This window comes from Puma concolor, chromosome B1, assembly GCF_028749965.1.
Source record: "Puma concolor isolate L17-30 chromosome B1, mPumCon1.1.hap2, whole genome shotgun sequence".
Lineage (NCBI taxonomy): Eukaryota > Metazoa > Chordata > Mammalia > Carnivora > Felidae > Puma > Puma concolor.
This window is the reverse complement of record NC_141670.1, coordinates 41,066,017-41,091,244: the sequence shown is the minus strand read 5'-3', so window position 1 is coordinate 41,091,244 and position 25,228 is coordinate 41,066,017. Positions and strand designations below refer to the sequence as shown.

The 25,228-nt window shown below is 48.1% G+C and overlaps 1 protein-coding gene and 1 long non-coding RNA gene across 2 annotated transcripts; one reads left to right on the top strand and one right to left on the bottom strand.

The window, feature by feature from the left end:
* Positions 1-470: 470 nt before the first annotated feature.
* PLAT (plasminogen activator, tissue type) lies at positions 471-25,228 on the bottom strand. Its single transcript, XM_086703599.1, has 14 exons — positions 25,065-25,228; positions 13,711-13,808; positions 12,580-12,622; positions 10,666-10,803; positions 9,976-10,086; positions 9,441-9,615; positions 8,684-8,775; positions 7,040-7,214; positions 6,417-6,502; positions 4,627-4,822; positions 4,379-4,515; positions 4,075-4,215; positions 3,016-3,182; positions 471-1,404 (listed from the first exon to the last, which is right to left on the bottom strand). Exons 2-14 carry the CDS (start codon positions 13,780-13,782, stop codon positions 1,246-1,248), a joined length of 1,692 nt encoding a protein of 563 aa, XP_086559725.1. The 5' UTR covers positions 13,783-13,808; positions 25,065-25,228; the 3' UTR covers positions 471-1,245.
* Positions 6,190-7,811, top strand: LOC147581595 (uncharacterized). Its single transcript, XR_015250067.1, has 3 exons — positions 6,190-6,374; positions 6,556-6,657; positions 7,582-7,811. It is a non-coding gene; the product is annotated as an uncharacterized LOC147581595 (long non-coding RNA).

Genomic DNA, 25,228 nt, shown 5'->3' with positions numbered 1-25,228 from the left:
AGAACATTTCTTCAGGAACCCCCTATTGTCTGAATGCTTTGCTAGAGGGAAAAACAACCTTAGCTTGACAATAGCTAGGCCTCCAGTAGCCTGGGAGTCTTCTTTAGCATATGAAAATCCCTTTGGAAACTTCCCCTTGACTTTACCTCCCCCAACTCCCAAGTAGGTAATCAGTCTCTCCTCAGGGTCCCAGGGCAGCTCTTCCTGCCCATGGGGTCCTGTCCCTTTGCTTTAATAATCACCTTTTTGCATCCAAGATGTCTCAAGATTTCTTTCTTGGCCATCAGCTCCAGACCCCACCACCATTCCAAGAGCCCATCACTAGTACATTATAAAGTATTCTGTATATGTCGGATGAATGAAAGGAAATATTTGAAATGATCTTAAAGATGTGACCATGAATGACAAGAATAAATAAGCTGTGAGATACTGCCAACGTAACAATATTACTCCACTCTGATTTGGGAAAATATGTGAAAAATATATCTGAATTTATTATCTCAGCACAGTATAATACAGGGGTGTGGCAACAAAGTAAAAATGAACATGGATTGATATAAATATACTAAAGCCTAGTTTGTCAGGTATTAAAATGATACAAGTCTCCTGTTTTATTATAAAGTTTATACAGAAAAAAGATTTACACTATCCACAAAAGGATTTCCTTCCAAGAGCTGTAGAGTGGAGAAAGGGAAAAGCCAAACACTGGATTTAAAAGATGTTGAGGACATGATCTGGCCAGCCAGCCCATCCCGTATTAGCAGGCCCATGTTGGGCTTCCTTGTGGGTATAAATAGACATTCCATTTCTAAAGCAATCCTTCCTTCCTGAAGGATCTAGATGATGGGTTGTTTTTTGTTTTTGTTTTTTTACTACTGAGACATGCTTTCATCTTTGTGGTCCCATTTCCAGCACTCCACATGTTGACAGATCAGGAGGTGGGGCTTTTGGTCTACTTCTCTTCTGCCCTAGATGGTCGTATTCCAGGAGGGGTTGGCTTTTATCTGTCTTCTCGGCTGACAGACTCCAGTCTGAAATCCAATCTTAGCCCCTGGAAACTTCTAAAATGGGAAGTACCTGTGAAAACCTATCCTCTCCCCTCTCCTATCGGTTCCCCCCACCCGCCACCCACTTGTACTGTGTTATGGCTCATCTCTGTGAAGAAGCACCCCGCCTTGGTGTGTCTTCTGAAGTGGAGGAAGCTGGGGCTTCCTCCCATGATGTCAGGGAACTGGGAGTCCTTGGTCATGGTCGCATATTGTCTTGAATCCAGTCTAGGTAATTAGTAATCTTGGTATATACACCTGGAACATCTTTCTGCCCACAGCCAAGGCCCCAACTGATGATGCCAACTAGAGTCATGTGGTTGTCCTTCATACACACCAAGGGGCCACCTGAGTCACCCTGCAAAAGAGAGAACAGGTCAGTTTGCACAACACACAGACTCTTTAGGGGGAAGTTAGGGTTAATATTGTAGTGCTAATATCGTATTCTTCAAAGTACTTAGCTCAGAGAGGGAAATTGTTATCTCAAAGATCTTGATCCTGTAGGGGATTAGGTTCTACATTGCAAAGTAGAATTGAGATAATTGCTCAGACATTTCAGGCCACAACCCTGGTTTTAACTTTCCCACTTACTAGCTATGTGGGCTTAGACTCACTGTGCTTCAATATTATTCTGTATTCAATATTCAATATTCTGTAAAATAGACTTCATGCTATCTACCATATGAGGTTATTATAGGAATTAATTGGGAGAGAGCATGAAGAACTCTGAGAACGACATATGACATTTTGTAAGACTCTGGGTAATTGGCTGTTACCGTCTTATTGAACCAAAATAATTTCTTGTTTTTGTTTTTAACTTGAAGCTTGCAGATCATATTTTCACTTTGCATACAACTTTTTTATGACTGTTGAGCCAGGGGTACAGCTGAGGTTTCTGAAGAAATCATTCAGAAAGAGACAAAGGTTGTCAAGGAACTGAGGGCAGAGGCTGATATGATTACCTTATAAGAACAAAGCCCACAAAGTCTTTGATGCAAGAGCCCTGCTTCCTTCTTTTTGTTTCCCCTCCAACCCCCAGGCCCTCGATGGAGAGCCTGACACACTGTAGGCTTGAAAATGTCTCATCAATAACTGTGCCTTGGTTATATTTAGGTCCTAATGCCACAGGTTGGTCTGTGTCCCATACCCAGTCCCTCATTATCACGAAAGAGAAGGACTAACTCTGATAAGGATGCCAACACAGACAACCTGAAATAGTTTGCTTTCCCAGGCTAAAAACAACACAGACAACCTGAAATAGTTTGCTTTCCCAGGCTAAAAACCTCATATTAGGGCTGAATAAGAGTTTTTAAAACTTATTTCTCACAAATCATCCATGTCCCCCTTCCTAGTAAGCTGCAGCCCCTCCTCCCCCTTCTACGTGGCAGACCCCAGTTCTCCAGCACCTCCAGAAGTCAAGATTTGCTTTATTTGGGGGCGCCTGGGTGGCTGAGTCAGTTAAGCATCCGACTTCGGCTCAGGTCACAATCTTGTGGTTCATGAGTTTGACCCCTGTGCCGGGTTCTGTGCTGACAACTCAGAGCCTGGAGCCTGCTTCAGATTCTGTGTCTCCCTCTTTCTCCATCCCTCCCCTGCTTGTACTCTGTCTCTGTCTCTCTCAAAATTAAATAAACATTAAAAAAAAAAGAACTGCTTAATTTGTGTTGCTTTATCCATCACTTCAATAGTCAATCAATTGCCTGGGCCTACAGGAAACCCTGAACCAGGTGGAGTTTCCGGTAGAGACATTGGGGAAATTTCCTGCAGTTTAGATTTCATAACTTTGGGTAACTTTGATCTTTCTCTGATTGTGTTATTCTTTGAGGCCCTCATCTCGAACTTCCAGTGCCTGCTCAAGATGAGATCCCCTGGTTCTGGCTGTAACTTTTTTCTTGGTTCGGAGCCTGTTGGCCAAGGGACACTTTTACCCTTGGGTGGGTTCAGGCTCTGGCGAGACTCTTGTGTTTACCTGGCAGGCATCATGGAGGTTTGCCTGGTTCCCACCACTTCGTGTGTCTCCAGCACACAGCATATTGTTCGTCACGGTTCTGTTAAACAAGTGTTGTGACGTGCAGCGGCCGGCTGGGTACAGCCTGACATGAGCCTCCTTCAGCCGCTCAGAATAGAAAGGAGAAGCTGCAAAAGAGAAGGGAAAATGTCCGATGGTTTTAGGGAAAGTTATTTGTAAACCTTTTGGAGGGAGGAAGCCAAATTTTCTAATAATGGCTAACTTGTCTCAAGCTTTCACACGTTAGGTGGACGCCTACAAAATCGTCAAGATTGTTTTGACTGACAAAGCCAGAAATCTTACAGAGTTTAGCCCATGGTTTCTCAGTAGTAGCACTGGTGACGTTGGGGCCAGGTAATGTGAGGGGGGCTGTCCTGGGCACTGCAGATGTCTGTAGCATCCTTGGCTTCTGTTCCCTAAATGCTAGTATAAACCTCCATCCTGAGTTGTGACGATCAAAGATGCCTCCAGACATTGCCGGGGTCTGCTGGCTGGGGCGGGGGGGGGGGGGGGGGGGGGGGCGGCAAAATCACCCCAGTTGAAAACTACTGCCTTCACCTACTGTCATTTCATTCTCACCATCTAAGGAGGCAGCTAAGTCTACCCCCATGTTACCGGTGAGAACATAGGGGATTGGGACGGTGTAAAACAAAAATCCCCGTCCTGGGCCACACTGCTACAAGGTGCAGATCTCAGATTTGATCTCCGGACTACGCAACCAGAGAGTCCAAGAACCACACCCCCTAATCACTGTACTCCACTTCTTATCAGAACCTTCCTGAAGTCTGAAGCTCTTCAAAGCACTTGTATTACTCAGACCCTTCGTGGCCTGCACAGTGACCCTGCGAAGTAGGGAAGGCAGGTGAGGGGTTCTCGGTCCGCAGGGAACTTGCCTACATTTACATCAGTGCCTGAACCTGGGCTAGAACGTTCTCGTCACTGCTTTTTCTTCCGCCAGAAAGTGCATGCCCTGCTGTCCTGCAGACAGACAGGATGGGGCCGAGACTTCCTTCCACTTACACGCCTCGTGCTTGCCGTAGCCAGACAGCTCGCATTCTGTCCAGTCAGGCAGGCGCAGATCAGCTTCAGGGAGACAGACGGTGCGGACAGTGTCGCTCTCCTGGGCACACTGTAGCGAGTCTGACTGCAGTTTCAGCAGTGCTGGGAGAAGAGCAAGAAGGCAATAAGCCGCGTGGGAAGGGCTGCTTCTGACTTGAGGGGAGGAAGACGAAGGAGGAGGCAAGGGTGGGGGAGGAAGAGGTGTGAGTGCACATGTGTGGCTGTGTATGGTGCCGTCCGTAGCGGGGAGAATGTGACATCTTACCAATATCGTTGTCGTAAGTGTCGTCATCAAATTCCTTATGGATGATGTATTTGTCTACTTCAAATTTCTGCTCCTCCTCTCCAGGGACCACTCGGTACGTTCTGCCCAGGACCACCTTAAGGTGGTGGGGAGGATACCTAACGGAGAGACAGCCTTATGCTCTGCTCACTGTGAGGCTTCTTCTAACAGGCCTGGGTTCAAGGCCTTAGAGTCTAGGGAGACCTACTGGGTTTTTCTGAAGTGCCTACCTCTCCTGCAAGCAGTGCGCAGCAGACAGGACCCAGCAGGAACTGATCAGTATTCCGCCACACAAAAACCTGTCCCCTGGTGACCTCCTGTTCTTGACAAAGATGGCAGCCTGCCACGGATGAGAGGTGATGTCTGCGTAGAGTCCTCCTTTAATGCGGAACTGAGGCTGCTTGTACTGTCTCAGCCCACAGGTGGCTGGGAGAGGAAAGGAAAGAGAAGGGACGTCAGACCTGCGGTCCCTGGTGGGGGGTTCCTTGAGCACCTTTCCTGGTTTCTTCTTTTGGAACCCCAAGTTTCTACAGGCTTACTGCACTTCTCCAGGTTAGCACAGAGTGAGAGGACAGTCTGCATGGTAATAAAAACCACAGCTTTCATTTGTCGAGTACATGGTACATGCCAACCATCGTAGGTACACTTCCTTTAACCCTCATGACATGGAACTTCAGAGAGCCTGCGTAATTTTCGCCCAAAGTCACAGGGGCACCTGGATTAGAACCCAGACCTGCCTGACTCCAAACTGGGGGTCTTTCTGCCGTGCTTCATTACTCCTGGCTTTTTCCTGCACCTGCTTCCTGGCTGCAGAAATAACGCAGCAGTGCAACTTCCTCCAATGGGCAATGGTTCCCCATTTCTTTTCCATCTACTAACTTTGCCCACTTTTCAGGCTTAGGTGAAATCCCAACTCCTCTTGAGGTTTTCTTAACACTCTCAGCCCACCAGGCTCTGAATGAGCTTGCTGATCCTGCCCACTGAGGACCTACCATGTAGGACTTTGGCTGTGAGTTCATTGGTGGTTTGTGTCTTACTTGCCCAGTTAAATAATATGTTCCTTGAGAAACATTCTGGCAGGTACGTGCATTCACAGGAACTAATAATAATCTATTCACAGAGGGGCATCTGGGTGGCTTAGTTGGTTAAGTGTCCAACTTCATCTCAGATCATGGTATCACGGTTTGTGAGTTCGGAGCCCCACATTGGGCTCTTCGCTAACAGCATGGAGTCTGCTTGGATGCTCTTCCAAACTCTCTCTCTCTCTCTGTCCCCATTCCTCTCACACTTATACTCTTTCTCTCTTTCAAAATAAATAAATAAACTTTAAAAAAGTTTATAATAATCTATTCTCAGTGTCTTTTTTTAGCAAAATGCGCCGCCTTAAATTTTCTCTGTCTTCCACCCCCTCCACTAACCCAGTGTTAACCCCCTCCAGAGTCCCCCTGTGTTAAATGGGCTCTGTGGGAAAGGTGGAAAAGCTCACAGCAGAAGTACGAGCTGTGGGGTCCGAGGATGCGGCGTCAGACCCCAGCTGTGTGGCTCAGAGCCCAGTGAGCTTGGGCAGGCCACATGACTTCTGAGCTGCTTTCCTCATCAGTAAGCTGGACGTAGGAGGACTGCCTGTCACCACGTTGTCGGGAGCACACAGTGAGAGCACTTTGCTATCTAGGGAGCCACATATGAGAGCTATCCTCCTCTATGCTCACTATGACCTCATGGTCAATCATTAATAAAGGCAACTGGAGAGAGAAGTTTAGAGCCTAATAAATGCTAAGAGCAACTGGCAAGTTCTTCTCTTTCTTTCTGCCCCTCCCATCCTGGTCGTGCGTGGGAAGTGAGCACCTGCCCAGAGTGTTGTCATCCTACCGTGGCTCCAGTCATGGGAGGCCCCTCCCCACCAAGGCCCTCCTAAAAATCTGGGTCTGAAGCAGACAGCTGTGAAGACACAGGGAATGGTAGAGGAAATGGCCAGGAAGTGAGACTGGGCAGAGGGAGGTGGCCAAGGGCCAGCCCTTACAGCACTGGGGCACATCACAGTATTCCCACGTCAACTTGTGGTCCTTCAACACGTGGCACCAGGGCTTGGCATCTCCATCTGGGTTCCTAGATGGTGAGAGAGGTCAAGGTTCTCAATCACATTTTCAATCCCATCGCAGGCCACGTGAGCGAGGAAGGAGGCTCAGTAAACCGATGGCAAAAACACTGAGCTGGGCAGGAGTGTCCTGAGTTCTGAACTCGGCTCCATCAGAGATCTCACGGTAGGAAAACAATCTTAACTTTGTTTTTCTATCAGCAATATAACATCGTCATCTCGCAGGTGTGTTGGAAGTTACCGTGAGCAATGCTATGAGAACACTCTTATGACTCACTGGGAGAAAGGTGCCACAGAGGAACAGAACAATGAGGACAGAGTGGCTGTGGGATGGCACCTCTAGTCTGGGACGTGGGCTGAAACACTGGTGAACTTCACTCTTCATAACAGGTGTTATTCCAGCAAATGAATACGTGCGGCCAGATAATGTCCATGGTTCCTTCCCCCCCACTGAGTCTTTCATACAACTTTAGGCATGAAATCTCTCATCCCACCGCCCACTCCTGCCCCCTGCCCAGATAGGAACCCATGGCCCCTATGCTACGTACCGGCAGTAGTTGTGTTTGCCCAGGCCCAGTGCCTGGGCGTTGTTCTTCCACGCTGTGTAGACCTTGCCTATCAGGGCCCTGGAACTCCACTGGAGGCAGGAGGCACCAGATGTGGTGAGGCTGTAGGTGCCACGGTATGCTAACCCTTTTCCAAAGTAGCAGTCTCCGTTTTTTTCTGGAACAAAAGAAAGTCTCATATTGACACATAGCCAATTAAATGCTGCAGCAGGCACATCAGGGTTTGCAGCCGGAGCCGCTGGCCCGAGAGGCTGTAGGCAGCCAGGCTCGCCATAAGAAGGATGTGATAGCGTCCCACCTCCCCTCTTTCCTCATTCTTCCAGCCCTTTTACAGAAGGATGCGAAGTGGCTTCTGTCTGCTGGGCCAACTTGCATGATTGGATGTGGCTTCCTAGATTGCTGTGTCGAGTGATGCTGAGGGTTGATTCGCATTCAGCAGAAAGGGATGCTGTGTTCAATTATAGGTGATTATTGCCAGAGCTGCTTTGAAAGTAACAGGGGGTTTCCTGGTTTGTACTTGACAGGTTGTGGCGAACCAAGGATCTTCAATGGACGGACATGTCCGCAGCCCCTAAGTTCCCAGATTTTGTCTGCCAGTGATCTGAAGGATTTGTTGGGCTCGAGCAGGAGAGAGGACATGGACCCAGGAATGCTGCCTATTGTCACCTATTTGCCCCCATTTTACCCTCCTTTCTCCCAATTTGAAACTGGCAAAGTGTACCACTATAAACAGTATAATTAAAGGGCCACCTAGGCCAATGAGTCCCAATTTTACCAATCCTGGGAGTGGGGAGGATGCTTTAGAATTAGTGTAAAGAGGAGGTGCCTGGGTGGCTCAGTCAGTTGAGTGTCCGACTTCGGCTCAGGTCATGATCTCACAGTTCATGAGTTCGAGCCCCATGTCAGGCTCTGTGCTGACAGCTCAGGGCCTGGAGCCTGGTTCAGATTCTGTGTGTGTGTGTGTGTGTGTGTCTCTCTCTGCTCCTTCCCTGCTCACACACTGTATCTCTCTGTCTCAAAAATAAATAAAGATTTTAAAAAATTAAAAAAAAAAAGAATTAGTGTAAAGAGCCCTCAAATTCACAGACAGGTATGTCAGACCTACCTGTAGACAGAATACACATTATTATCGTATATGAGTGGTTAGAACTTTAAAACTTATTTTTCATACTAATGTGACATCATTGTTTGTGGAAGGACCACAGAACTCAGGGTGCTTTTTTGTACCTTAGGGTTTTTAAATTTGGGAAATTTTCTCTTATTAAACATTTTTAAAGAGAGAGACAGAGATTGAGAATTAGGCCCATCAATCACAAAAGGGAGAATCTCCGTTCATCCTCAAGAGGACTGGAAACCACCCATACAGCCCACCTTCTCCTCTGTAAACGAGGAACCTGAGGGTCGGAGGGGGGGGCGGGTAAAGAGACCAGCTCAAGGTCAAACAGCTAGTTAGAAGCCAGGCCTGGGTGAAGACCTGAGTCTCCTGACTTTCTTCCCTCGGTGAACAAAATGGTCAACCACTAGCCCACTCCTTCGTCTCCTCAGTTGTAGAAACACTATCAGATCTGTCTTTCGAGACTCTTCTTCCCCAGACACCACCAGGGAAGGCGGGGAGGCTGCGCTTACCCTTGGGGCAGGCCGGCGTGCTGCAGAACTCAGTGCTGTACTGCCCTGCCTTGAAGACGTAGCACCAGGGCCTTGAGTCTCTGTCTGGGTTCCTGAAAAAGCAGCCAGGGAAGGCCAGAGGAGGTGAAAAGGGAAGTCTCCCTCTCAGACCCAAGGCCTTTGCATCCTCTTCTGGAGAAAAGGTTAGTGCATTTCTGGTCGTACACAGGACAGTTGTATCGTGTTAGGTGGAAGTATGACCTGGTCATTGTCTTCATGTGGAGAGTAAGTATGGTTGAAGGAGGCCCAGGAGCCATGTTGACAAGGGGTGGCCTGTGACGGTTAGTTTTATGTATTACCTTGGCTAGAACGCCCAGTTATTAATCAAACATGAACCTAGGTGCTGTGGTGAAGAGATCGCTACGGTTAACAGCCGCAATCAGTCGACTCTGAGTAGAGATCATCCTCCATCTGTGGGCAGCCTCATCCAATCTGCGGGAGGCCTTATGAGCAAAAGCTGAGAAGAAATTCTGCCTCAAGACTGTGCTGTCAAAGCCTGTCTGAGCGCCCAGCTCGCTGGCCTGCCTACAGATGTGAGACTTGCCACCCCCCACAATTGGGTGAGCCAATTCCTTATAATAAATTCCTGTATGTGTATCTAATGTATTGGTTCTCTGTCTCTGGGGAACCATGGCTGATCTGAACTAGGCCTTTTCCCCGACTCTAGTAGCTCCTCACTGGAGGAAAGCCCACCCGGTAGGGAGGACGGCCCTCTCACCTGCAGTAATTGTGGTTCCCAAGGCCCAGCATGATGGCGTTTGGCCTGCGTCCATTGTAGGGCTTCAGGGCCAGTACGCTGCTGTTCCAGTTGATACACTCGGCCCCGCTTTCTGCTGTGCTCCACGTGCCCCTGTAGGTGATACCCTGGTCCTTGTAGCATGTGGCACTGGCATCTGATCGAAACAGGACAGGTGACATCTCACATGTGAGTCCCCCTCTTTCCTTTAGATTTCCAAAGGGGTTTCACACCTGCTCTGGCATCACCCCCAAGCCAGTGTGGCGGGCTGGCTGCGGAAGCTGCCGGAGCAAAGGAGGTAAACGGGGCGGCCAGTTCACCCAGCTGACTGGCGGCAGAGCCAGACTCCAGCCCGGCACCCAAGACGGCACCCACTGGGCCCAGCGCTTTGATTGCCTAACCGACCCTTGGACGACCTTCCCTGTCCCCACCCTGCCCCCATCACCACACTCTTCCTCCCCTTCCTGGGAAGATTTGGGATTCTGTCCCTCTCTTGCACCACCTACCCACCACTCACCTATTTCACAGCGTTTCCCTGAAAACCCTTCAGGACACTCGCAGACAAAATCTGAGAAATATAGAGCCTGCCGGCACGTCCCCCCATTGAAGCACCTCGGTTCGCTGCAACCTGCCAAGTACAAACAAGGAATTACTTCAAAGCAGTTCCAAGGATAAAGGAGTTAAAATTTTAAGAATGCGCTCTACCTGCCAGACACTGTTCTAGGCAGTTTACAAAAATAACTCATTTAATACTCACTGCGCCCCATGAAGTAGGTACTACTTTCTCCCCATTTGACAGACAAGGAAGCTGAGGCCGGGTGAGTGAAGGCAGAGCCCCAGGCCCCAGGCTTGCTTGTTTGCTCAGCACGTTCACATTTGCCCAAGGCAAGAGGAGGTCTGGACATGCCAGGGACGTGAAATACAGGATTTGGGCCCAGGAAATTGGACCCAAAGCTCAAAGCTTCCACTGGCAGTCCATATGTACATTTTTAAAAAATATACTTTTAAAGTTTATTTATTTATTTTGAGAGAGGGAGAGAGTGTGTGTGTGGGAGTGGAAGAGCAGCAGAGGAGAGAGGGAGAGTGAGAATCCCAAGCAGGCTCTGCACTGTCAGCCCTCGAACCCAGAAACCGCAAGATCATGACGGAGTCAGGATCGAGAGTCAGAGGCTAGCTGACTGAGCCACCCAGGGGCCCCCATACGTACTTCTGACGGGCACCGAGTGGCACAGCGAGCGACCGCTGTTGCACCAGCAGTATTCCAGCCGGTTGCTTCTGAGTACGGGGCGCAGCCACGACTCATTCTGCAGGTACAGCATCTGTGTTTTTTCATCCCTGCAGGTCACTGTAACGAAAGACAGGCTGGCCTCTTGAGGGCACAACTCACCAAACACTGACATCCCGTCCCTGGTTCCACTGAGAAAATCCCTCAGTTTTGTTTTGTTTTTTGTTTTTTGTTTTTTTAATTTAAATTCAAGCTGGTTAACGTACAGTGTAGTATGGGTTTCAGGAGTAGAACCCGGTGATTCATCTCTTACATAACACACTCAGTGATCAACCCAACAGGTGCCCTCCTTAATCCCCATCACCCATTTAGCCCATCCCCCACTCCCCTCCCCTCCAGCAGCCCTCAGTTTGTCCTCTGTCTTTTAAGAGCCTCTTCTGGTTTGCCTCCCTCTCTCTTTTTATCTTATTTTTCCTTCCCTTCCCCTGTGTTCATCTGTTTTGTTTCTTAAATTCCACATATGAACCTCACTCACTTTTAATACAACCCATCCTTCATGCCTTTTTTGCCCTCGGCCAGAAGATAGCAGATACCCAAGAATTTGTCACCAAAGACCACTTTAATTACTTTTCTTCTGATGGGCCTTCATCTTGGAAGAATTTATCGATCAAAATACATTTACAAAGTAAGACTTTAATTTTTCATATTAATTCATCTAAAATATGCACATGTATACGTATAAATTGCCTGCAGAGTTTTTGATCCACATGAGTATGACTGCACTGAAATGATGCATTGCTAGCCCAAGAGAAAGAAAATCCACATTTTAGTCTGTGTGGGAAATGTGCTACTCCTGCCAGTATTTTTTGTATAAATGAAAACAGTCTAAGTGCTCGCATTGATATTCTCACCCTTTGTCTCTGTTCGCAAACCAGAAAGCCAACTTCACAAATCTTTAACTTTTCATTAATTAAAGACGTGACAAGCACTCATTGTACATAATTTTTCTGTTGTTTCTTTGGAGGGTCCCCTGGGGCCAGGACACCCTTGTCAGAAATGCTTATCCAACAGCAAAGGCATTAAGAGTAACTGCCATGACTCACTCTGAGGAAACTTCCACTTCAAAAGAGGTGTTGCAAAGCCTCCCAGACCAGAAGGAAGTAGGTCATGAAGGACAGAGATGAAGGCCCCAGGTTGGTGGCTTCAGACTTGAAGCTGGGCCCAGAGTTCTTCCAACAAGAGTCAAGACAATCCGGCTGCTGGCATATTTTATTTTTGGAATCCTACCTAATGCTCATGGGGATGTTCCTCAGGTTTCTAGAGTCGACTCTAGACTCGGTCTTATAGAGAGTCTTTCCACAGCTGTGGAACTCCTGTGAGACCACCCAGCTTAGTTACCCCATTTTTACCAGACAGAAGAAATGGAAGCACAGAGATGGCAGTTGACAAAGATGCCACATGGACTCAGGTGGGAAGGGGATTGCAGCCCAGGAAAAAGACCCTGGAGGACCAGCACAGCTGCAGCTGGCCACGGGGTGACCTTAGGCAGGTCACCGCTCCATCTCCAGCTCGGTTTTCTCACCTGTGTCACAGGGTTTCAGGCCACTGAGCTGGCAGGTTCCCACCAGCTCTGTGACTCCCTGAGGGCCACCTGCTCTGGCCTCTCAAACCCAGCCTCGGCTAACTGGGTGGATGGCTGAGTGATGGGCGGGAGGGGGGGGGTGGGGAACACAGGCGCCTTTGCAGAATCACCCTGCGAAATCTCACCTTCACACAGCTCAGGTAAGCTGGGTGTGGTGGCAGATAAATTCCCCGACAGAGCGCCCGGAGCCCCTAAGCCCTGACTCTGCCTCCCGCCTCCACTGACCCCCTCCACTGATCTCCGCGTCATCTTACCTCTGTAAGATCTGGCTCCTCTTCTGAATCGTGGGTGGATTTCCTGCAAAGCCACCAGAGGTGGAGGAAGGGTCAGCACATATTGGGTATCTTAAGAACAATGGTGGTTGATCCAGAGACCACCGGTGCACCTGCCAATCAGATGCCACCTGCCCCAGGAGCCCCCCCTCAGGTAACTGGCCCCAGGTGCAGTGTCCACTTCTTGCCTTCTTTTCTAATTTTTCCTCCCCTTCTAGACCAGTGTCACCAGAATAACTTTCTGAATGATGAAAATCTTTAATACCTGTGCTGTCTAATACCATAGCCTGAACCGGATTTTTAAATTTTATTTAATTCTGAATTTAAATAGCCACAAGGGGAGAGTGGAATTGTAGTCACACACACACACATACACACACACACACCCGCCGATTCCCTCCATGTAGCCATCCCCAACTCTCTCTCCTCTAAAATCTCGCTGGGCCTTCCATGATGGTGCTCTTGTTTGCTGGGCATTTTTAGACAGTATGTCTTCAGGACAGCTCCCATCCCAGTTAGATGGCGAGTGGCACTGGTGGCTTCCCAGCTTCCACGGCTCACTGCATAGGCACTATCTTTCCCAAATACTTTATGGATTAATTCAAGCACATTCTTTAAAAACAGCTCCAGGGGCGCCTGGGTGGCGCAGTCGGTTAAGCGTCCGACTTCAGCCAGGTCACGATCTCGCGGTCCGTGAGTTCGAGCCCCGCGTCAGGCTCTGGGCTGATGGCTCGGAGCCTGGAGCCTGTTTCTGATTCTGTGTCTCCCTCTCTCTCTGCCCCTCCCCCGTTCATGCTCTGTCTCTCTCTGTCCCAAAAAAAATAAATAAACGTTGAAAAAAAAAATTTTTTTTAAAAACAGCTCCAAAGAAGGCAGTCAGAGGCAGGGGGGTAGAATTAAGAACTGTTTACTGAGGTCAGCAGAACTGCCTAGAGTTCTGCCCCCCGGAACCCTGAATCCCAAGCATCCCGCACAGAGAGGAGTATGTGCACTATACTCTGCGAATGCTGGCCTCTGCCTCTCTACTCTGACGTTAGCCCACCCTGGGCTCCCGAGGGCCTTGAGGGTCCATAGGCCCGTGGAGGAGGGCACAGACCTGACCCGCACACCCACCTGGCTGGGCAAGGTGAGGGCTGCCCCACAAAACAGCAGGGTGAACACCAGCTCTTTCCTCAGGTTATTCATCGTTCCTTTGGAGCGTCCCTTAAATTCTGGAAGAAGAAGGGAAAAAAGCTCAATCGTGTGATTGAAAGATGAAGGAATATGACAAAACTCAAGAACCCATGACTTTATCATGGCGTCTCCCCCTCCAGCATCCGCTCCCACAGAGAGAAATGCCACAAATATCTGGAAGATTCCTTTAATTGTGCATATTTACCATCTTAACCATTGATATATGTGTATAGTTCAGTGGCATTAAGCACATTCATCCCCACCACCCATCTGCAGAACTTTAGCATCTTCCCAAACTGAATCTCTGCACCCACGACCCACTAACTCCCCACTCCCCCGGCAACCACCATTGTACTCTCTGTCTTTAGGAATATGATGACTCTCAAGTTTCCTCACATAAGTAGAATCCTACGACACACATTCGTTTGTGACTGGCTTATTTCATTAGCATAATGTTCTCAAGGTTCATCCATGTGGTGGCCATGTGTCAGATTCTCCTCCCTTTTTAAAGCTGAAGAAAATTCCATTGTGTGTATAGACCACATCTTGTTTATCCGTTAGTCCACCAATGGACATGGGTTGCTAGAAGATCATGTTGCCCAGGGATGTCTGTGGGCTGAATAGCGTAGGCCATCCCTGGCACTTCTTGGTAGCCTGGGTACCCCAGGCCCTGGCTTGATTTTCCTAGAAGTGAATTCCTGCCCTGGGAGATGGAACCACAGAAATGTCCCCTCTCTGACTTTCTTGGAGGACACCGTAGGGATTCTATTGCGGGCACGTTACAGAGCCAGCCTACCTCAGATTACCTGGGTTCTTAACTGGCACGCCTCCTGGTCCAGCACAGGAAATGCTCCCCTGCACCAGCTCGCACCCTCCCCACCGCTCCCTCTGATTTTACAGACGGGCCGGCAAAGTGTAGGTTGGCAGAAAGAAACAGAAGCATCTGCTTTTTGGTTATTACACTCAGATCTTCCTGGACCCAAAATTCCCAGTTTCCATGTGCTGTTCCCCAGCGATCTTGCCCTCAGCAGCTTAAAGTAGGTTAGTTGGTCGGGGTGTTATTTTGTGGTCTGGCAGACCCACTCGCTCCTTTGTCCACAAGAATTAAATCAGGGCATTTCTTCCCTTGACTCATTTCCTTTCAGTCACAACAACTTTTGGTCCCACCCCTCCCCCCCATCCCCAGGGTCCTCAGGGCCCTGTCAGATCAGGGGCTTCCAGGACTTTTCATCCTGGGCTGGCTCTGGCTCCTTCTTTGTTTCTTTGCAAAAAGCTTCCCTGTTGGAAGTGCTCTTCCCCTCACTGGCCACAGGCCCCCTTCAGAGCAAGGATGACAAAGAAAGAGCGAGTGGGGCGGTGGGAGGACTCTTTCTGCCCCACTGCTTCTTCTGGGGCTGCCGGGGACAGGCAGAGGAGGGAGAGGGAGTGAGACGGCAGCGGGGGCTGGTCAACGAGATTCCCACACCCAGGCTCAGAGGGCGTCTGCCAACCAGCACGGCCCTTCCCCAGCCCCTCCCCCACTGGGAAGGAAGCCAAAAGAAGGCAGGATCTGGGCCTTTGTTCTAATCTGGTGTGTCAAGCAAGGCCCCCCTCCCGGGCAGGGTAGGGCAGGGTAGGGCAGGGTAGGGCAGGGTAGGGTGTGCTCTTGGAGGAGGGGGGCGGCTTTCTCACTCTGAGGAGGAAGCTCTCTACTGTTCACAGGTTTCCCGAAGTTTCGGAAGAGAGCAGTTAGGGAGTTGAGGCCATCAGAAACAAGAACACTCAGTATAATCTTCTGACCGCAAGGATCTGCTCCGGACTTTCCTTCTCAGCTTTCCTTACCTTTCCCCTTTCTTAAAATGGCCCAAAACCCCTCTTAAATTAACCTTCTTCATTTCATCCCATTTCTTTATAACCTTTTAAAATGGATCTTCTTGGGGCGCCTGGGTGGCTCAGTCGGTTAAGCGGCCGACTTCGGCTCAGGGCATGTTCTCGCGCTCCGTGAGTTCGATCCCTGCTTCGGGCTCTGTGCTGACAGCTCAGAGCCTGGAGCCTGTTTCAGATTCTGTGTCTCCCTCTCTCTCTGACCCTCCCCCCGTTCAGGCTGTCTCTCCCTGTCTCAAAAATAAATAAACGTTAAAAAAAAAAAGTTAAAATGCATCTTCTTACATGCATCCCCCCTCTTTCTTCCTGATGTTGGTCCTGATTCTTGTAGTGTATAGATTGTCCCATACTTTATTATCTGGGCCAGGCCTTGAGGTTAGGGGGACCTCTAAACTCTTGGGACTTTATGAAGAACCGTTGAATGAAACAATGCATGAATTAGTAAACGAGTCACCAATCAACAAAGAACTTAACCCTTCTTAGTGTTGCATGTCAAACCAACCAGCCCTTTGAATAAACTCATTAGCCTAAGCCCAGGGCGTTGGATGCCCACCGGGATACAGGGATACCGTTTTACTTCAAGAACTCAGGGGCCTAACAACAACCACAAACTCTGGTTCCTCCTAAATGGAACACCATTCTAGATGTCAGAAAGTTGCGAAGTGAGAAATGGAATATTAACACATTTGCATTCTCTGGACAAATGGGAGAGGGGGACCAGATCAGGGAGGCACAGCACGACTTAGGGCTGGAGTGGCGGCTCCCACAGCTGCATCATGTTAAAACCCTTTTGGCGACTAAGGGGCATAAGGGGCAAAGGGGTCTACTTTTGTCTTCCGTTCCTGGGAGAGTTCGAGACCATCTCTGTTCTATCTGTCCTTATCTTCCTCCACTTTTTTGGGCCTTGCCGGGCCTTGAGCTGACCCAGTGACAGTCTCCAACAAGGCAACAGCTCCATCTCGCTGCACAGAGGCAATGAGAGCAGCTGGACAGGCTGAACGGGGTAAGAGGATGACAAAGAAGTGAGTCATCCTGCAAGCAGACCAGTAGTGTAGTCCAAAGACAAGGGAGAAAGAGGAGAGGAGGAAAAAATGTGTCCTTGTTTTGCCTTCATTAAAGAGGTGGCTGTAGCGATCTGGGGGCAGTGCCTGGACAAAGAACCAAGTGAATACCAGAAACAGGGGCTCAGACTCTGGGTGTATGGGGCCTCTGCCAGGGCAGACTTCAGCAACATGAACCACAGGCTGCCACCAAAGGCAGAAGCACCATGTGGCAGTCAGATGCGAGGTGTAAAGGTAAGAAGTCCTTTGGGTTCATTTTATAAATACAAAGACTTGTCATTTTTTTCCCTGTGTTCTCTTCCTTTTGCTATATTTAAGTTTCCCAGAGTCAGAAAACTAAAAAAGCAAGGAAGTAAGAGGAAGGAAGGAAGGAAGGAGGGAAGAGGGAGAAAGGGATGGAAGAAAGGAAGGAAGGAGAAGGAAAAAGAAAAAAGACAAACCACTGGGATGTCTCACTTTGGTTGGACTGGAATCCCTGAATCCCTGAAAGCATCACTGTATGAGAGTAATGGTAGAATGGCCATAAGGCCCGTGGTCCCCGGGGTCCTAAGGACCCAGCCCCTGCAGGTCCACCCTAGCATACAAAGTTGATTTTGGCAGATGTGCAAAAGGCACCCTCTCTGGTGGATGGACTTCAATAGACATGGAGCTTGGCAAGTTGACAAAGAATCTGTGCAAACTAAAAAACAAGCACACAAAAAAACAGGACCCATGGCCTGGCAAATAAAGCATGGCCTGCATTTCAAGGATGTGTGGATGGGCACCCTTGTGTGGGACTCAGCCTGCACATCTGTGTGCGGCAGCCTCATCTGCTCCTAGAGCATCTCTGACCTCCCTGCCTCAAAGCTGCATTGGGTCCTGCCGGCTACAACAACAGAGTTAACTCTGTTCACTGGCCCTTCTGAACAACAGTGAATGATGACTGTTCCAGGGGAAAAATGGGAACAGTGGACTGGTAACCAGGGAGGGGGTTACTCTCCTAGAGGCAAGGAAGTGTGCCATTGTGGCTGAGAAATCAATGATCCTGCCAGCCAGAAACTCAAGTGTTCATTTCTGCAGTGGTAACATGGCAGAGTGCTGACTGATAGGCACCCAGCCAGAGGAAGGGCCTGGGGGTCATTCCTGAGGGTGACCTGTTGTCCTCAGTGCCTTTGCATTTCCCTTTGCACTCTCCTCCACTGTCCTACCTTCTCCATGCTAACCTCTGAAAAATCTGTCCTCCAGAAAGGAACCGCTATCCTCATTCACAGAAGGTTAGAGTGACTGAATAAAAATTGATACGCTGCCCTTCGCAAAAGCATCTATATTTTGAGACATAAAATCTGCTCCCTGGGATGCAAATCCAAGTGGTCTGGACTCTGGAGGTTTCCTCCAGGGCTAACACTCTGTGGTCTTCACTGTTGTCAGAACAAATGACGTAATGGGTGTAAACTAACACACTTATAAATGAGTATAAGTATTTTATTTAAACACAACCACATGCTTGGAGGTGACCGGCAATAAAAGAGCTGCATAAATACAGTCGATCAAGTTCTGGGGTTCTAGGAGCAAACAATGCAATTGCTCCAGCAGGTATAGAACTGGGGGACTTGTAGTTGCTACTCTTGCAAGAAAAAGGCAGAAATATGAGCAAGCTAGACAGAAGATGGAAATTGCAAGGGAAAGACAAAAGTAAGTTGATACTATGATCAAATTTTACACTGTGTGCAAGGTTTGCTACCTTAATCTTTGGTAGAGGAGATTCCTGGGTTATTATTGCTTTGCAAAGCTTCTCTCTGGAAACCTTAGTAAGAGAGAGTCAGTCTCCAAGAATACCAATACTCTAAAATGACTCATGGCTTTAAAACAAATAACACCCTCCCTCCACCCCCCAACCATCATGGCCCAGAATGGATGCCAAAAAATTAGAAAAAAAAGTAGTCCAAGGAAGAACTCCTTGGAACAGCAAAGGCACGTCTGTAGGGTCAGGGCAAGAGAGGGGGTGCGATGGTGGGAGGACCCGGACACAGGAAAGGTGGTGGGGACCCCACAAAAGCTCACCTTTGCAAGTTCCAGAGGGAGCACAGAACAGGGGGCAAGTAGCCTGGTAACCCTGGTCCCGCGTATACAGGTCCTGCTTTTTACAAAGGCCCTTCTCTCAGAATAAAAGCCATTTTCAAAAACTGACAACATGTAAACAATTCTTAACTTTTCAATTCTTCATTTTCTGTGTGTCCAAGTTTTTCTCTCTTCTTGAATAGAGCTCTTTTACAACTGGGGGACAAGAGAGGAAGGGTTTGTTTCTTATCACCTTGATCCATTCCAATGAGGTGATAGAATAGAATCCTCTCCTATCTCTCACCCATCTCACTAGTCACTCAAGAGCAGCATTCTTTCCAAGGCATCTTCAAAATATAGGCATATGACCTGGGTCTGAGTTAACCTGGCAACTCAGAAAAATCTACACTGAGCACTGTCATCTGCTTCGCGTCCCATGCTTTGCCAGGTAATTCTAGATATTTGGAAGGAATGAGGACGTGTTGGATGTGGGTCTTGGAAAACAGAAGTCCATCCTGCCTCCTTTTACCATAAAAATACAAGAAACCCTTCCCTAATAAACTTATAATCTTGTGAAGAAAAAACAAGCTTCTGCTGGCAAAAGCTGACTCCATTAGTCAGTGCAATAAAATGTTAACCTCGAAGTCTGAATCTAAACAATCTGATGTTAATCTAAAACAGTATCTCATTTTAAGCACGAAGGTAATTCCTCGTATCCCTTCCACTCCCTAAAGCCATCATCACTGCAAGGCAATTAAATATGCAATACCTTGATAATTCTTCATTTTACCTCCAGAATTCAACACACATGAATGAGAAAAATGATCGGAAGCTTTCACTGTATCATTACTGAGTTTGTCCACATTTCACTGGGCTCACCTGAAAGGGATGTTCTAGTATATTTTTGAGAACTGCATGTGGATTCATGCCACTTGCTCCACAGGCACTTGAGTATCTCCCACTTGCCAGGCATAGGGTTTACAAACTTTACAACCCTTTTATAACCATTGAATCATTTAAGGCAATATTATTGTCTTGTTTTTACAGGCAAGAGAATCTGACTTCAAAAAGGTACAAGGGCTGGGGCACCGGGGTGGCTCAGTTAGTTGAGCATACAACTTCGGCTCAGGTCATGATCTCTCGGTTTGTGGGTTAGAGCCCCGCGTCGGGCTCACCGCTGTCAGCGCAGAGTCTGCTTGGGATCCTCTGTCCCCATCTCTCTCGGCCCCTCCCCTGCTTGCACTGTCTCTCTCTCTCAAAAATAAATAATAACATTTAAAAGTTAATAAAAAAGGTACAAAAGCCTTGGCCCTAAGGTGAGACACTTTGTGAGAAGTGGTGTCAGGACTCAAATTCGACATGCTTTCCACCACTCCTTACTGTGTCCTGATGCTGGACTGTAATGTTTTTTAAACCTTAAAAAAAAAAAGTTTATTTATTTTTGAGAGGAAGAGAGAGAAGAGTGTGTGTAAGAGCGAGTGGGGAAGGGGTAGAGAGAAGGGGGTACAGAGGATCCAAAACGGGTTCTGCACTGACAGCAGTGAGCCCGATGCGGGGTTTGAACTCACAAACTGTGAGATCATGGCCTGAGCCAAACTCGGACACTCAATGGACCGAGCCACCCAGGAGCCCCTGGACTGTAATGTTTTTAATGTGCTCAGAGTTGATATATGAGAAGGGTAGCATATAAATGCAAGGAGCGTAGCATTTACCGGAGCAAGACTGGAGTCTTTTTTTTTTTTTTAATTTTTTTTTTTTTTTTAATTTTTTTTTTCAACGTTTATTTATTTTTGGGACAGAGAGAGACAGAGCATGAACGGGGGAGGGGCAGAGAGAGAGGGAGACACAGAATCGGAAACAGGCTCCAGGCTCTGAGCCATCAGCCCAGAGCCCGACGCGGGGCTCGAACTCACGGACCGCGAGATCCTGACCTGGCTGAAGTCGGACGCTTAACCGACTGCGCCACCCAGGCGCCCCTAATTTTTTTTTTAATGTATTTATTTTTGAGACAGAGCATGAACGGGGGAGGGTCAGAGAGAGGGAGACACAGAATCTGAAACAGGCTCCAGGCTCTGAGCTGTCAGCACAGAGCCCGACGTGGGGCTCGAACTCACGGACCTCGAAATCATGACCTGAGCCGAAGTCAGCCGCTTAACCAACTAAGCCACCCAGGCGCCCTGCAAGACTGGAGTCTTGACTTCAGATTCCTACTACCACTTACAGGTTGTGTGTGGTTTCCTGGATTTTCTAACGGGCGAATCGTTCCTGCCTTGCTGAATTGTTACAGCAATTAGAGAAGAAGCAGGCAGAGGCCCTCTGAATGGCCAGTGGGCAGTAAAGTCAGCTATGCTTACTGTCACAAGTGTCCTTCAACAATGGGAGCACCAAAGTCTACAACTTCTTCCTGGAAAAGCAACTGAAAACTACCAAGGCAGGAAAGATGCCACCCTCTGTGGGGTTCCCAGTGTGGTCAAGCATTAATACCGAAATCCTGTTCCCTGGATCATGTGGGCATCTTGTGATAAGCTGCAACCAGATTCCTTACGACTGGAAGAAAAGTTCACACCTTTCATGTACGTGTGCACAGAACAGTATTAACGGGAGCCCTTATTTCCTGGATATGAGGTGGTATCTTTTATGCTATTTTTAATCTGTTTTTTAATTTGCCTTTCCCAGACTTATTTACACCACACAAGCCAGGACTGCTGTGGACTCTCAGAGGAAGCAGGAACTGGTGCCCAAGACAGCTGGAAGATCTGGGCTGTTGCTCCTGATAAGGGCTGTCTGATGCCGACCACATGAGATGTTCAAAAACCAGAGACATTATGTGATAAAAATAAGGAAACTGGAGCTTCCCAGAAAAAGGAAAACAAAACAAAACAAAACCTTCCCTTTTTCTCTGCATCCCAGGTGGCAGACACCAGCTCTTGCTACAAGAAGGCAAAATAAAACCAGTTTCTCTTTTCTATGAATGTGACAAAAGATCTAGTTGACCAGTAGTCTTTCTCTTTTAGATTATTCATGGTAGGCTACTAGGTTTAATTTCCCTACGTCCTGTCCCCAACCTGCAAAAAATTCAGCTGACATCAAACTGTTCATGCAAAGATCTCTAACAAAGGGACTTGAGAACCTCTTTGAGTGTCATCCTCGAATGCCATCTGTCAGATCCCCCACCCACCCATCTCTCCCTCAAGCCCCAGCTCAGTCTCATTTCCTCCTTTCTTGAATTCACAGGTGAAGATTTACCAACTGTATGTATTTACCATCATACATTTCTTGAGCGCCAACCATGTACCAGGCACAGGCTCCGTGGTATAAAGACATATATACTGTATCCTCAGAAACTCATAGTTTAGGAACGGGACAGACAAGTAATTAGGTAATCACAGTACAGTGTGATCAGCACTGTGATACGCAGGGATGTAGGGATAGAAGGTGGAAATGCAGAGGAAGAAAGGGTCTTGCTGGAATGTGCAGGAAGGAGATCTAGTTCAATCTCATTGAGGTAGGGGGCTGGTCAAGGTAGGCTCCTGGAATTGATACTATAGAAGCTGTTTGTTGAAGAAAATCAAGGGGCGTTCCTGACACAGCATATCCCCAAGATGACACCACTGTGCAGGGTCCAGGATAACAGCAGCAAGCAGCCAGAGTTGCTTACTCTTCAGCACAAATACCTTCCATTGGGTAAAGGAAGGTGATTCACAAACCCCAGCCTCTGCCTTCAAGGGCATCCCTAGGAGGAAGTGTGGTTTGGAAAGCCCAAGAATTCCAAGGACATAAAAGCCTTTGGGGCATGTTCAGTTTCAATTCCCTAATGTCTAGTTGTAAATTAATGGAATATTTGGGACCATATAATAAACAGAAAAGGCTTTGAATACAAAGGTATCCCAGTATCTGGGTTCAGCCTGACCTTGAAGTGGTTACTTCAGAGGCTCAAGTTGGAATCAGATCTTATAGATCAATCCCCAACCGACCTCTCCAAGCCACTGATGCATGCATCTGGAGCACCAAATAGCCAAACCGTCCTTTGCAACTCAGCTGGGTGTGCTAGCCAAGAGTCGCCCTCTGGGTCATGGTTGTTTGCACAGATAGTGCTAGGCAGCTGCTAAGGACACTCCGTTGCATTAGCTTTAGAGAAAGACCATCTAGTTAGCATCTTCTGGGTAATCATGATAAGTACCAGAACCTGCCCAAGGTTCATAGCCTGAAGCTACAGACAGAATTTTTCTCCATGCAAAGCTAATGACCCAAAGAAGGAATGAATGGAATATTCTGGTCACCCGTTGTCCATTCTAACCATCTTACCAGAGCAGTGCTGCAATTCACTCACAGAGAATAAAAATATTATTCTGAGGCTGCAGGTGCACAATGCCAGATAATCAAGTGAAATTGAACATTTCAACCCAAAACCCCAATTTTTCCTCACCACCAGATACTCAGTATCTCTGAGAAGTGTATGGACTTTGTATTTTGACTAGAGGTAAATTCACTACCATTGCTACGAACCATGTTGCCCCCTCATCTGGCTGATAGAAAATAACCTGCATACATACTAGAAGCTTTGGAAGTCCTGAAGCTAGATCTTAGCCAAAGGGCCCCTTCAGTTGCTATAAAACCCCATAACCAGAAAAGCTGTTGCTTGCAGATTTAGTAATAGGCCTCCCTCGGAAAGTAAGTTTCCCCAAATGTTCTGTGGTCCCAGCCACTCATTTACAAAAGCCTTAGATGGGTATGGTCACTAGGTGTGGCTGGGATGTTGGCTGCAATAGTTGGAAAGGTACTGAGCATAGTCTGCTCAACATGTTAGGACCCAAGGAAATAAAAGCCAAGTCCCAGAGCCCATCCTCAATGAGGACAAAAAACAGCAACACTGCTGTCCCTCAGCTACTCCCTGGCTGCAGGAGCTGTTCCGGTGAAGCTACTGAGGAGTAGCACAGATGCCAGGAGTATCTGATAAGAGGCATCACAAAATACACTGAGTTGGTCTTAGGGAGTCTGGACAGAGACTGAGCTATTGGGCAGTGGGGAGCTACTTTTGCTCTTGATGAGATCCAGAGATTTGAGACTGGTGTCTCTGAGAATATTCTAGGTAGAATAAATTGATGGGTGGAATGGAGCTATTTCTGTTTCAATATTTACAAATCCCTGCTGGTGCCTCGAGTCTGGCTCTGTGCTTACAGGAAGCACTCACACTGACTGTCATATATTGATTCCGGACAAGTCAGTGTTGAGATCCCAGGATGAGTCCTCCTGCCCCCACAGGCAAGAATTGCTAGGAAGTTACTTTTGAGGGGACTCCCCATAATAGTTGTATTTGCAGAATATCTTCATGGAATTGCAAACATACACACACAGAGACACACACACAATTTTTTTCTGTCGTCAATCCACTGCAGGAGACAACCATTATTATTCCAGCTTGGTCACCGGCTCAGCTCAATCATTGGTACCACAGTTCTTTGCATTTGAGTTTGTCACTAGTTACCTGGGAGCTCAGCATGTTTTTCTGCTTTCCTGGCTCCCTCCTGTCCTCCCTCCCAGTGAGGTTAAGAAAATAAAGATAATAACAGTGAAAATCTAGAAAGCTTTGATATGCTTCCTGCAGAATGCTCTTGAAAGAAAAGCCATTGATGTTATCCCCCCCTGTAATTGAGAATCCTTAAAGAGGACCTCACACTTGCACACTGGGCAAAACGCCAGAGGGCAAACTGACCAGTGGAGATGGGGAGGGGTCGTGGGGGGAGATCAGAGGCCTTTCTCTGACGCGTCCTTCTCTTTCCCAGCACTTCCCACCTAATTAATCATGCTCGGAGGCAAGTTGACCATCCCGCATCCCTAGCCCCGGTTCCTTAAAGTTCTTGATGGGCTCTGTTGGGTGCAGGGGGGGGGGGGGGAGTAGGGAGGGCAGCCCGACATGGCCAGGGACCCTCCAGGCTCAGATAGCCACAAATCCCGGAGGCAGCTCAGTTCATTCACATTTCTTGCCCGTTAGTCATGAGGTGCTCCCATTGTCTATTCACAACATTTCTCTACAATTCTTTTCACTTTCCCCTTTACTCTGCAAGCAGAGATTTCTTCTCCAAGACATAATCCCTCCTATTCTCTCTTCCCCTGACCACCTCGCCCTTCAAAACAGCTTCAGCCTATCCCAATGAAATGCAGATACAGAACGAAGGCTCTGTTTGGGCACTGATTCTAACTAATCCTCTTTTTGCCTGCATTACAAAGTCAGTCCCTCATTAAGGTATTCCTCTAGTGGCTTGGCTTGCCAGAAAGACTTTTAAGAGAGAGAAGAGGAGATGGGCAGACAGAGAGTCACAGAATTCGACCTACCGTCACTGCTTGTCTTCCTTCCCTCCCTGGGAGAGGCTTTCTCTTCAGCCCTGGGCTCCTGCAGGACCTCAGCTCCAATCTCCCTGCACAGCTCCGGCCTCCTTTAAATTTCAAGGCAGGGGGTGGGGTCGGTGGCCCTGGGTGGGCGGGTTTCTCTGCAGCAG